General features: G+C 40.3%; 1 protein-coding gene across 2 annotated transcripts in view; it reads right to left on the bottom strand.

Moving 5' to 3' along the window:
- Positions 1 to 5,452: 5,452 nt before the first annotated feature.
- Positions 5,453 to 14,213, bottom strand: part of THRA (thyroid hormone receptor alpha) — a 151,988-nt gene continuing 143,227 nt past the window's right edge. For both annotated transcript variants that reach the window (XM_087713477.1, XM_087713476.1), the window contains 3 exons: positions 11,572 to 11,718; positions 7,546 to 7,804; positions 5,453 to 6,372 (listed from right to left, as the gene is read on the bottom strand). In XM_087713477.1, the coding sequence (XP_087569603.1) occupies positions 6,122 to 6,372; positions 7,546 to 7,804; positions 11,572 to 11,718 (657 nt within the window). In that variant the 3' untranslated portion in view covers positions 5,453 to 6,121. The remainder of the gene's footprint in view (positions 6,373 to 7,545; positions 7,805 to 11,571; positions 11,719 to 14,213) is intronic.

Below are 14,213 nucleotides of genomic sequence, written 5' to 3'. Positions count from 1 at the left end.
ACATGCTTGAGGCTTAGAAATTACATACCTTGCAAAGCATCTCAATTTCTGAAATGGACAAGAATGGGTTGGGAATACTAACCAGCTTTGTGTAGTGCAGATACATTAGTGAAAGCTGTACCGCTCCCTGAATGAAATATGAATAAGGATAGAAAATTAGTTAGCCAGTAAACACCTTCTGACATGTTTCTGTGATATCTGGGATGCATTATATATTTTTTTAGTTTAGAATGAATAAATAGATGGGGGGAAAGAGTATAAAAAGCTAAAGGAGTAGCTTGAGTTGAGTTCAATTCCTGATTACATGGGTAATTCTGAATATATTTTTTCCTTGTCAAAGGTTATTCAATATTCCAGTGAGGGAATACACATCTCAGAGATCTGATTTCAAGACAAGTCCCTGAGATGCATAGAAATTTAAGGAGATTTTTTGTTTCCTTTATTTACAACAGTTGTATGCCACCAGCCCAATCATGGACAGCAGGTGGGTGTGGGGCTGAAATACTATTGCAGTAATAACAGATTGATTTTTAAAATACAATTGGAAAATGGTTAAGTAGGAAAAAGCTCCTGCCTGAAAACTTGGTACAGCACATTGCTTTTTTAACAAGACTGTTTAACAAGACTACATAAAGTCGAAGGACAGTGCAAGAATTACAAGCTGCTGGGAGTCACAAATCGATACCTAATATTCTATTTTATTTATTCATTGAGTTTCAATTTCAGATTTCAGCTTTTGTTGTAACTCTTTTCTGGCCAGAAAGCTGGTTCCCACTACTCACATCTGCAAAAATTCCTAAAAGATTTCCACAGGAAGAGCCAAGGAAAGAAAGCATTGAAAAAAAGCTAAGGAAAATTATGGCCTTATAGGGAAGCATCCATATTTAATTCTGAATAAGAATGGGTCTTGCATAGTGGGAAAGCAGCAGATTAAGGCTGGGTTCACACATTATATGTTTTAACCATGATTTAATGAATAAATTAGCTGAGTTCATAAAACATGCTAAACCATGAACTATGGCTTAAAAAGATGACCAAGTTTCATACAACATGCTAAGCTAAAATCAAGGAAAATCGCATTGTATCTTAACATAACGTATGAAGCCAGCCTAATAATAATGCTAAGTGTAATGATTGTATGAAAAAAGTCTATCAAGAAAAGGGGAAACTGCTTTGGATGGTTATACTAACACTGGGCACTATTTAAAAACGTAATAAATTGTGATTATCTTAGCACAGGAGAGAGATCTGGGCTCCTGAAGCAAAACAAGGACAGCACAGAGGAACCTGTAGATCACAGCCAATTCCTCCTGTTTTAATCAAATACTGTGCTTCCCTTACCGAATACTCCTTCAAGATAGTTGTTTCCATGGTCTAACATTACCCAATTGCACCACCAAAAGTAAATATAGCAGTCAAAACCCCCAACCTGGAACTAAACAAGGGCTGTTCTTGTGAATAAGTGCTACATAAATCTCTGGATAAGTGCTATATAAACTTCTGTGGCGGAGCACTTGCAGTGGGACCAGAGAGGACCCACATTCAGTTTGTAACAGCCCCAATTACCAGAATCTGACGCTCACTCTCTACAAGAGGAAGCAGAAAATGACGTTTCCATGAAAAATGCAGCCCTACCTTTTGTGGAGGATTCTGAATTGCTAGAAACCCAAACAGTCAGATCTCTTCACTTCACTGCTCTCCGGCCTCACGTTCTGCTTGACTCTAAGATGCCATCGCTGGGGAAAGCGGCCTGAAGTATTGGGGAGTTGCTGCCCGCCCAAGGAGAGAATACTGAGCTACAGAGGACACTGGTCTGCTTCCATTTAAGGCAGAAATGTATGTCCATAAAGTGAGTCTTATATTCAAGTCCAAAGAGTGTATTTTCTGTCAAACCTTTTAAGATACAGGAGCAGGGCCTAGCAAAAGAATTTTAATGGCCATGTTGAAGCAAATCCAGTGATTTTGATAGGATTTCCTTCTGGTTACGAGTTCAGCCTAATTAACCTCTGTCTCTCACAGACACAGGAACAAACACAATGCACATGCTCTCTCATACACACAAGCACACATACCTCATTTTATTGCACAGGGAAGATTAATGTAAGAAGGGAACTGTTTACCAAAGACTTGCAAGCCTGTTTCATGGGACCAATACAGATTTTAGAAGGAATGGGTAATATTAGAGAAGGGCAAAACAATGAGGGTTGCAGCAAGAAAGGGCAGTGCTAAGTGGTCTGAATAAACTAGCTATTTCTGAGAAAAGCTGGATTAAGTATGAAGGAACTTACATTTCTAATAAGCCATGTGCATATTGTGTAGGTTTAACAGGGAATAGCATGTTATAAGTAATATAAGAAAACACCAGTCTTTGAAATTAGTCAACCAGGCTATAAAGTTCCTCATCTTTGGATGCTTTTCAAATTGTTATTGCATGGATATGAGGCTTTGGGGATATTTTCAGGCAAGTTTCTTCAGCTTCTATGCTGAACAAAATAAGTTTCCTCCATCAAAGAAATCCAAGATTAGCTCATATCTTCAAGGCAAAACTTCTGCATCTTCTCAAGATACATTATTTCAATGGACCCAGTTTTATTCCTTGGGGAAATAGCTGGTGGAACAACAACTGGGCATGGTGTTTCCTATGCACTTTAAACACAAACATCTAACTCCCAAATCAAGAAAAGCTGAATGCTGCTCTAAGAAAAATGGAATAATTAAGAAAAACGTGGGCTTATTTTGCATAATGTATTCTGTTTCTGCACCAGAGGTATGTATTCTATACACCACTGGAAATCCCAGTTAAGGTCTGTTCTGAGGATTCATTGGGCCTCATAAGCTGTCTTCACTACCATAGCAGTTAGAAACTTGCTTTTTTTTTTTTTTTAAGAAAAAAAACATGAGACTGTTAAGATCTGTATTCAAAATCACATTTGACGACTGGGGAACAGGTATTGCCTTGAATATTATTCAGTATGACTGCTGGCATTTATCACCCCAGACTCCCTTCAATTCAAGCCCAGCAATTACTTCCCCATTTAACCCCATGTCATTTAAAGATGATAAAAATAAAGCAAAAATCAAACAAACAAACAAAAAAGCATTATGTCTTTTCCAACCCAAATTTTTGTTTGTGTGATTTTTCCTTTTTGTGAACAGACCCGTACAAAGATTTTCCTTAATTAAAAAAAATTATACATATTTATATATATATATATATATTTCTGTATATTAGCTTAAATTGGAGCTGAGTTCTCCATGCGCCGGCCTCTGAACCTTCAGATGGTACATCCAACATGCACCCAACCCATCACGTAACATTTCCCACGGCGTCTTGAATGAGGTAAGAGGTAAAGGGTTTTTTTTCCAACGGAAACCATGTGACAGAGAGAAAGAGCAAGGGAGGGGGGGAATAAAAATATACCCCTCTCCCGAATAACATTATATTACAGTTGCAGAAAAAAGAAAAAGTCTGGCTATTAATTTGACGAGAAATGGATCTATCACAGATAAAGCAGTTTAGGAGAGATAGAGAAATCTGATCTATGGACAGTGTTAAGTGCCAAAATACTTGCATTAAGGTGATCACAGTCTGGCTTGCATTAAAGGTGAAAAAGATAGGAAGAAAGCGGGAAGCTGGTGGTTGTTATCTTGTTTTTTTTTGTTTTCCTTTAGAAATACCTCCTCCAAGGGCAAATCTTTAGAGTGGGAATTCGTAACTGGATGTTCCATGTCAAATATGGGCCTAGGTACCAATTGCTCCACCTTCCCCAAGCATCAGCCAAGAGGCAAAAATCCAGGATTAAAGGCAGGGCTGGTGGCTATTGAAATGGAGTTGTAAGGCCTGGTCAATCACAATTTACCCTACTCCCCTTCTCCAAATAATGTTCCCATAAAGCTAAACTGCTGGCCAGAACTTCAGAGGTTCTATTTTCCAACAACCAGTCACAACCACATAAGCACAACACTAAATTAATGAGGAGGGGGGGAAAAAAGCTGAAATCAAATGGAAACAATATCTAATTTGAAAAACTTGAGGTGTCTTTCTCTCGCCAACTTTGCCAATTCAGTTTTACAAATGTGGGTAGCCTGCCTCCAAGTTCCCAACTGGATCACCTCTGATACAGTTCATGCAACCTGAGGCTCGGGGCATTGCTCTGCCCATGACACTTCAAGTGAGGCAGGATGACCCTCCTTTTGTGCAAGGAAGTGCATTTGTATATTAGTTCATTGATCTAGCACCCCTCCGAAAGGGAAAATTAGACCTAATCAGGCCAGGATAACCTTTCCAACAGGCCTTGCAAGAGGAACCTTTGCCTTTTCTTCCCATGTGCACAGATACAACTGGGAGTACAAAAGGGCCAGTAACTTAGAATTGCAGGGGACATGGAATGCTGTGCAGGAGAAAGAGAAGTTATTATGCAGAGCCCACAACCTCTTAATACAGAAAGGCTGTACAATCCTGGGTTGGAAAGGGTGTGCCATGTCCCCATGAATTTCACTGTCTTCGTGTTTTCTGTATTGCTAAGTGCCATCCCCCCAAACCCCGCCAAAATAAGAAATAATTGAAACCTAACTTTGATTCTCTTGGAGCATTGAAGGGTTAGGATTTCTCCTCGTTTCTTCCCCAGAGAGAAGGGCGTTGAAGGGAGGGTGCAGCAGGGCAGCGAGAATACTAGTGCAGAAAGAAGTGTACCGCCACGTGGCGTGGGAAAGCGTGTGCAAAGAATTAGCAAGGGCCGTTTCAAAGCCCAGTGGGAACATTGCATGCAGCCTTTCAGCTGGGAGGGGGCAGCAGGTGTGGGTGGGAATCTGTTAAATCCACCCACCTTGCTGAACATGGAGGTAGATTGGCTGAAGCTTTGGGGTGGGGGGGGGGAAGAGGACATCGGGGCAAGGAGGAAGGCTGATGAATATACCTCTCAACACTGGAACACAAAACAGGCACCTCTTAAGAGTGCCATTGCCCTGCAGTGCCATTCAAAGCAATATAAAATAGATCATTTATTTTTATTTTTATAGTTCAGTCACCTGTTTCCCCATTAAGGGAGGAGCTGAGGGGAAAGATTTTTATCTCACTCAAAGTGCATTTGTCCTTCACATGTGGACCTTCAGCCTCAATTTAGGTTTATTCTCTTTTCTTGCCAAAATATCTGTCACCTTCCTCCTCCCACCTGCCCCTAATTATTTAATAGGATTTCTCTTTTCCTCTCTCTCTCTCTCTCGGTTCCATTTCTTTCTTTTACAAAAAAAAGTGCATTTTCGATTTTAGCCTCCCAGGGAGGATAACTAAATGCTAAAGTTCTTAAAGAAAAAAACAACCACCAAACACACTCTGACGTTTCCTGGGACTGTTATGTGCAAAAGAATATATATATATATATATATATATATATATATATATATATATATATATATATATATATATATATATATATATATATATATATATATATATATATATATATATGTATATATATTTATATATATTGGTAATCAAGTCCGTTTAAACAAGAGAGGTTTGATCAGGGCTCAAGAGGTGCCGATTGCTTCCAGTGTTGTGGAGGGGCAGAAAACTTTTCTTTAAAGAAGGGGAGAAAGGCAAAGCATTTTGGAGGGAGGGGGGAGAGAATAATATATGGATTGTTTTTCTCTTTTTTATGTTAAAGTTTAAGACAGACATTTCACCCTGGAAAGATGACTTTGGACAACAGGGGACATAACAAGGAGGCAGGTGGGAATTGTATTGTCCACTTTTTGTTAAAAAAAAATCTGCCTAGAGAAAGGATGTGTTGGCTACTGCACACGTCTACCTCATAACCCAGATTTTGTATACCTTTGACTTTTTTCATGGCCCACCCCCTACCAAGGATGCCCTTGCTTCCCCTATCTAGGGGATTCATTGATGCTGACGTGCAATATTTAGAAAAAGAAAAAGAAAAAAAAAAGAAAAAAAATGAAAACAACAAAACAGAACAAAACAATGAAAATCTGTTGTGTCCGAGGTGATGAGGTGAGGGCCCTGTGACCCAAGTCCAGACATCGCCCCAGCCCCAAATTGCCCCATGTCCCCAATTCGCCCATGCCACCCTGTTTGCCCCCTCCCTCCATCCCTCCTCACGCCCTAAACTTCCTGATCCTCAAAGACCTCGAGGAAGAGTGGGGGGAAGAGCTCCGTGGGGCATTCCACCTTCATGTGCAGGAAGCGGCTGGCATGGCAAGCCCCAATCATGCGCAGGTCAGTCACCTTCATGAGGAGCTTGGGCCAGAAGTGGGGAATGTTGTGTTTGCGATAATTGATGTAGTGTTCAAATGCCAGCAGATAGGTCTCTTGGCATTTTTCAATCTTATCAACGCAAATTAGCCCACTGCGATCTGCAAAATAAATGGAAAAAGAGGATACATGTTAGGCAGGCTGAAGCTGCATGTATGAATTTGTCCCTCTGCAATCAACCAAGTTGCCCCAATCTCAAATTACCTTTCTGACTGACTAAATCTTACCAAGCCCTCATTGCCCAGATTAGAATTAACCCCGTGTTCTCCATATGTGCAAAGCACAGCACCTGAAGTTCAGCTCCTTAGTTTTTCTGCCCCATAAAAGAGAGCATCCACAAATGGGCTTGCAGGAAGAGGCAAAGACTTTGTGAGACAGGATAAGATCTTTGTCAAAGTCTGTAGAAACTGGCCTGACTAGCTGTTTTAGGCACGAAGGATTAAAGTTCCCCATTCCTACTCTAGTGTTTTAGATATACAGTTTTTCTATGTGTATGAAGAGACTCCAGAGATTAAAAGTGGCTCTCGCTCACTGCTTACAGCTATCTTATAATGATCTTCAGAAAGATCACTTAATGACTATTATTGGGAGTGCACCTCTGTCACTAAGCATCACTTCATAGAACTGCTTACTGACAGTCATAATATAACTTTTCCCTCTGAATCACTCAATTCTATCTTCAAAATGACTCTCAAATTAAACTGACCAAGCTTCCTTTCTCTCTGGTTTCTCAGTGCGACCTTCTCACCTGAACATAATGATGCAGTTCAGTTAATAACATTCAACTTGAATTCAATTTTTCAACACATCCAAAGGCCACTTTAACTAATCCTACAATTGACTGACTGAAGCCATTACATTAATCCTCTTCTTCATTATTTAATATCCTTTTAAACCTCCAACAATTCACTAGCCAGGTGCAACATTCCCTAATTCCACAAATGTGACACATATTCTGCTGGAGAATTGGAAAACTGAAAAAATATACCTACAAATACAAACTTATTGATGGTCATGGTCTCACTTAGGCATTTTGACAAATGCAAAGTTGCACATGGCCCATCCTTGACCTCAGGGAAAAGTTGCAGCTAAGATGCTAGCCCAGATTCTACCTTCTCACAAAGTACAACTTCAATCTGAATTCTTACAAAGTTATTGATAATTAACGGGGGTAATACTGAGCTATATACAGCCTTAGCCTGACTCACCTATGTTTGAATAATGCCAATCACGTAAGGGGCACACTGAGAACATAATCCATCCTCCATGCATACCTGAGGACATGAGCAGCACAGCCTGGAGTAGTGCCACTTCAGTGTCATCCAGGCTGAAGGCAGAGAGGGATTTTCCCAGATCAAAGATGGCATCTGATACTACGCCCAAGCCACCGTTCTTCAGCTGCTCCCGCTTGACGGCCATTTCACCACTGAGCGTCAGGGTTTCACTTTCAGGATCATAACGCACAGCTGCCCGCAGTGACATAATCTCCATGCAGCAGCCCTTCAACAGGATGATCTGGTCCTCACAAGGCAGCTAAAGGTAGAGAGACACATGGTCATCTTGGCTCTGGCATACATGGTTTTCTAGGATAGTCCCCACTGGAGCAAAATAAGATCTTACCCCACTTCCCATAGAATGAAGGTATTTTTTTGCTTTCCGAGGAGAAAATTAGTGCAAGCCCTTAATATACAGAGACAAGGAATGGCTGTGCTATCAATAGTGGGCCCCAGAAATAGAAAGAGTACACATTTCCCCAGGTCAAAGTAGCAGGAAATCAAGACCCAGAAGTTAGTTGTTGTAGGAAATGTGATGCTTCTTTTGAAAGTCACTTATTTGCAGGAAATGTTCTCTTTTAGCAGCTGGCTCTGTTCACCAGGAAGCTAACTGAAATTTGCTGCCCTCAGCTAGTTAGATATGTCCCAGGATGGCTATCTGACCATCTATGAACAACAAGTTACTGCATGATAATTCTCCTACAATTTTCAGCCTGATACAATGCTCTTTCTCTTCTGCATTTGTGACCAAATCCCTGATTTCCAACTTTGGCTTATTTATCCAGCCTGAACATTTTGAAGACATAATAAGATAGTTTGTGGTAATTAATTCACACAATCTAAAGCCATTATCTAGGTAATATTGAAAAGGATACTTTACACTGCTAACATTAATGCTGTATAATATAATAGCTGAGTTTTCACAGCACATTAGAATAGAGTAAAATGATGTTGATAAGTTCAGAATGTTCTAGAATCTTGCCTGGGTCTTAGAGTGCTATAAAACCCCAGCCATTCAATTTCCCTAAGTGAAATAGAACTAGAAAATAGAAAACAATTTTCTGAAAGTATGAAGAAGGAGGCCCAACTACTTTCATTACTTAAGGGAAGGACTCTAGATTTACTTGATCTTCTCCATTTGTACAACCCACACCCTTATCATCTCTGGGCTAAACTACTGCAATACAGGCAGTAGTTTAATCATCCATTTGCTCAGTAGCTGTACACATTTAGGACAATTTTGAATGAAGGGCCTTTCAACTGGTCCTTGAAGTTCTGAGTACTTCAGAACTCCCACACCATGTGAACAAAATTCAGGCCAACTCAGTCTTATTTGTTTTTAACCTTTTGGCAAGCTGCATACCATGTGGCTCTATTCCCTGTTCTTGTGCCTGTCATACTGTATGCCTCTACCATAACGCTCGTGGTGGTCTTTTACATTGGTGCACCCAGGGCCTTTTTTTGCATACGCTCCATTTGCGGGTGAATCAAGGCTTCCATTCATGTTCTGCCCAGGGCCTGTCTGTCACATTAAGGAAGGCTCATGTTGCACCAGTGAGAAAGAATATCTTTTGTAAATGGAGCCTTCTTTCACACCCTGGGGCTCTTGTGCAAAACAACGCCCTGGGGAGGACACAATGCAGGCCCTGGGTGGGGGGGAAGAGATGATTTGGCTGCACTAGGATGAAACAAGGCAGTGTGATAGGAGGTTCCGTCTTCTAAATAGTCTGCACAGTGTAGTGGTATTGGTCAGGGCTGAACAACAGTGGCAGCTGTCAGCAATGGGTAGATAGGTGGCAAAAAGGGCAGAGATGGATGGGAGCTAAGCAAATGGAGGGGGGTAAAGAGGAGGCTGGCTCTTACTTAACCGCGGCATAGAGATGGGAGGGAGTGGCTTAGATCGGGCTGGGTCCTCAACTAACGACTGTGGGAATTTAATTAACAGCAGCAATCAGGAGTGCAGAGATTGCCTTCACTAAGGAATGCATTCATGTGATGTTGTCATGATTTAGAACTGCATTGCTTAACTATGGAAATTTTGGCCCAATTACTGTAGTTAATGGAGAACTATCTTTAGACCTCAACTGAGGCCGCCTTTGAAAGCTACTCAGGAACTGACATAAGTGCAAAACACTTATGGACCAGTGGTGGGTTTCCAAATTTTTTACTACCAGTTCGCTTGTGCATGCGCAGAAGCATCCGGGCCAGTGGGTGGAGCCTCCCACCGCCGCTACTACTGGTTTGGCCGATCTGAGGTGAACCGGGAGCAACCCACCTCTACTGTGGATCCTTGGCTTGTGGCTGGCAAGCATAGGATACAGCAGTGATTTTGTGGCATGTCTTGGCTGCCAGTGAGTTTCCAGGTACTGTTCAAAATGCTGGTTTTAAATTGTAAAGCCTTTTATGCTTTGGCTTCCTGGTGTTTTCAGAATCATCTCCCTCTGAAGGTTGGGAGGAGACTGAAGGTCGTGACTCCCCACTGCAATTCTATGACTTTAGAATCTCCCTCCCTCCCCCATCCTTCCGGTTTATAGTCTTATCAATTACACCTTCTTGATGACATTTAGATGTGGTAAAATGATATCATTCCAGAAAACCTTTCAATTATAATGGCCGCCACTGGGACTGGGTGACTGTGAGTGTTATTTAACTTGTCTCATCTATTATATTGATCGTTCTTTTGATGTAAACTAATGGTATATTCTGTTTTGTTGGAATAGATGGTACAGAGGAATTGGAATAATCATCAATACCAACATAACCATTTATCCACCTTGGGAATGAACAGAAGGCTTAGCTCCCTCCCTTCTCCCAAATGTTTCTTCAAACGCCTCTCTACTTTCAATACTTTCTGGAGTTCCTATTCATCCAATCTGCTGCTTCGGTGTAATGTTTTTTTTTCCTTTTAGTTAAGGATTTCTCCTGTACAAAATGATTCCAGTCAAGCAGGAATCACAAACTGAATATGACAACATCAGAATATGCCCAGTTAACTAGGCCATATGATTGTATCACTGAAAGCAAATCTACTATAGCAGAAGAATCTCCTTGGTTGGTTATATTTAAAGCAATAAAGTTCAATTTAACTAAGCAAAGTCTATTCGGGGTGCAATGCATTCTAAGTTACAAGAGCTATTCTTTTTGTAGTGATCCATGAGCCATTCCATAAAAGATCTTGGAAAAGGAGTAACATCATTTGATAGAAATATTTATGAAATTTCATTTTCTTTTAATTTAAATCATGCTTTAACCTTGCAGACATAGGATGAACTAATACTATTTGACACTTATCTTCATAATTCCCTATCATCTCCTGTGTATCTAAAGAGCTGAAGAAAGGTATATGACCAAAGTAGGGCTGGTGGGACAAACCTCATAAGACTAAAATCTTTCAGACAAGGATTTGATGGGAGGAGGGATGGCATGTGAAGATACTGATGATGTGACCATAGAAATATTCCTCAATTTATAATCATAACAAAGCCTGCCCATTATGGTTATAAGTCATCATGGTCTTAAAGTGAGTCACCAAGTGACCAGACATAATTTTACAACCTTTTTTTGAAGTGGTCATTAAGTAAATGTGGTAGTCATTAAGTGAACTCATTGTTCACTCTGGGGCATTGTTGTTGAAAAAATGAAAGACTGGTTTTCTACAAAAACATAAATTGTGGTCACATAATCATGGGACACTGCAAAAGCCTGTAAATGGGAGCTGGTTACTAAACTTCCAAAATATGATCATGTGATTTCAGGAGATGGTGGTAGCTGTTGTAACTTCAGAATCAGATTGTAAGTACCTTTGGGGAAGGGGTCTCCATTGTAACTTTGAAACGTCATTAAGCGACCAATCATAAATCGAGGACTATGTATATATTGTATTCCTATGTCTTCCTAACAACCAACCAAAGTGGTTTTAATTATTATAAAACAAGAATATAGGGAGAAATTCTCTGGAAGTTCAAAACTTCACAACCAAATAATCAAATTCCTCTACTCTCTCTTTGCTCACTATCCTTTGCTTACCTCTGAAAACATGGGCAGTTTTTTGGCAAAATCCACCACACGGGTGATGGCAGGGGTAATGATCTTCGTAAACTCACTGAATGCCTCCAGGTCTACTTTGTCTCCATCAGGCATGGAGGCCATTGGTGACTGACCAATATCTTCAGGCTACGAGTGGGAGAAAGAAGCAGAATTAAACGTCTGCAGAGAACTAACTCGGGAGACCCCATACAACAGGAAATTTATCATCCAGCCCTAACATTGGAAATATAACTCCTATCTGTCGATAACTTTTCCTTCTCTCAACTTCTTTACAAGGTGATCTCTTTAGGTTACTACAATTAATATCAAAATAATATCACCCTATTAAAATATTTTAATAACCATTATAATTATTATTTGAATGGTTTTTATTTAAAAATCTTTAAAATTATTAAAAACAATTTAAAAGACCAGTTTTAGCAGATATTATTCTGCTAATACACTCTGCAAATGTAAGAGTTGCATTGCTGAAAATACAAGTTTTGGTCCCTTGAGGCTGGGAAGATCAGAATCCGTGGTTCTACTTCAATGCACTAGTTTGAGAATGACACCCATCCGCCTTTGGCTGTTCTGGATCTGAATGCTTTTGAAAAAGCAACATCAGCCTTGGAGAGCTTCCTCCTGCTTTCCAATGAAAATGTGGAAAGCTTTCCACACTTCATTTCCCAGGCATTTGGCATACTTGGGAAGACCATACTCAAATCATGTGCTGATAAAGCCCAGAAGTCTCCACCTCTCAGGTTTAAATTTCTTTCTTATACTGTACACAAGCAGTTTAAGAATAGGGCCTGTTTAGTTTTGTTATATGAACTGAAGAGTAATGCTTTTTAGTCCATTTTTAGACTAAATTTTGGGAGTACTTCCTGTGTTCGGTAAGGAACTGCTGCATACTATAAAGGCTGCGGGAACAGACAGAGCAATCTTAACCCATGACCCCCTCAGTCTGCTGGCCTATTTCCTCTCCCCACCCCCAAGCCTCACTTTCTGTGACCTCCATGTCCTGACCTGCCCTGACATTAACTGATTATGGCCAGCAGAGGGCACCCCAAGCCAGCAATTCCTGCTCTGCTTAGAAATAGGGGAGGAGAGAGGGGTGGCATTGAGGGGTTTCCATTCCATCTGTCCTTGATCAGAGCTGAGAGGTCACAGCTGTGTCCATTTGCTCAAGCAAATTAACCCTTCAAAGGTACCTCTGCAGCACTGAATCTGCTAAATCAGTACGTTCTAACCTCAGCAAATTTTAAGATGTGTAGATTTCAGCTTCTAGAATTATCCAGCCAGTAGGTGGCTGGGGAATTCTGGGAGTTGAAGACCATACACTTAAAATTTGCCATGGCTGATAAATACTATGCTAAATTATGGCAGTGAAAGTAATCTTAATAAAACATAGTTGAATTATCAGTTTTATCATCATGTTTACTCTGACTCTGAGCTTAGTATAATTGTTAACATTCAATATGCAAAAGTGTAAATAATGTTAAATGCATAAAATATTGGTTTTTTTTTTCAAGGCCTGGGCATATGCTGTACTGAAATAAAATAAGTTTATAAAAATAAAATAAATTTCGCCAGACAATTTATGAATGAATGAGAGATTTTAAAATTATACTGTATATTTCTGGTCTGAAATTTATTCAAATTCAAATTAATAATAAATGGAATGAGAAAAAGTTTAAGAGAGACACCATACAGCTAAATGCCTGTTTTGAAAAGGTGCTCACAATTTGGAATAGATCTATAGCATTAGGGTACATTCGTCTTCTGATTTTAGCACAGAACTTAAGATTTTTTGGGTGCAAAATGGTCCTTTTTAATGGCACAAAGTTCCGCTTTTGCCTACTTCATAGTAGCTTTCTTACTTTTACTCATAAATGGAGAACTGCAAAAGAGCTAGCACAGGAGTGTCAAACTCAATTTCATTGAGGGCCGCATCAGGGTAGTGTTTAACCACCGCGGTGGGCATGGCCAGGGCAGCCAAATGCCGCCAACTGGATGCCACTCGTGTTGGGGGCACTTGTGGTGGCCCAAGCGCTCTGCCAGCAAAAACCAGCTATCAAACTCCATTTTCGGCTGCCACAGCCTCCTGCAACCCTCTGCCAGTGAAAACGGAGCTCTGTTTTCAATGGCAGAAGCACCATGGGCCGGTCCTTTGCTATTTCTAGGGTGGCCCCATGGGACAAATCTAAGTACCCCACAGGCCGGATCAGGTGCCGGGGCTTTGAGTTTGATATCCCTGATCTAACATATAGCTGAAATGTGTACTTACCAAGTATCTTAATTAGTTTAAGCGGAATGTAAATATACTTTGTCCAGATGTATAATTCTAAGTACATAAACTCTAACTGTATATTTATGTCTTTTTCCAATGGTTAAGGAAGAAACCAAAGAAAAACAAGTTCCGATGTTCAGTTAGCTCTGGAATGATTTGTATAGTGTTCCTCAACAAGATGCATAGACTTCAGCTCCCAAGACTTCCCCAACCAGCATTCTGGGGGTTGAAATCCACACATCTTCAAGTTACCAAGAATGAGAAACATGTAAATCCAATATCAGCACAAAACAGAGGCATGTGTCAAATTATATGTATATTTTTTGGTAACCACTTGATGCCCAGTAAATTA

The sequence above is a fragment of the Thamnophis sirtalis genome, unplaced genomic scaffold (genome assembly GCF_051295495.1).
Source record: "Thamnophis sirtalis isolate CommonGarterSnake01/CBP01778 unplaced genomic scaffold, rThaSir2_p1.2 scaffold_4, whole genome shotgun sequence".
Lineage (NCBI taxonomy): Eukaryota > Metazoa > Chordata > Lepidosauria > Squamata > Natricidae > Thamnophis > Thamnophis sirtalis.
The sequence above is the reverse complement of the archived record's forward strand: the minus strand, read 5'-3'. Positions and strand labels throughout refer to the sequence as shown.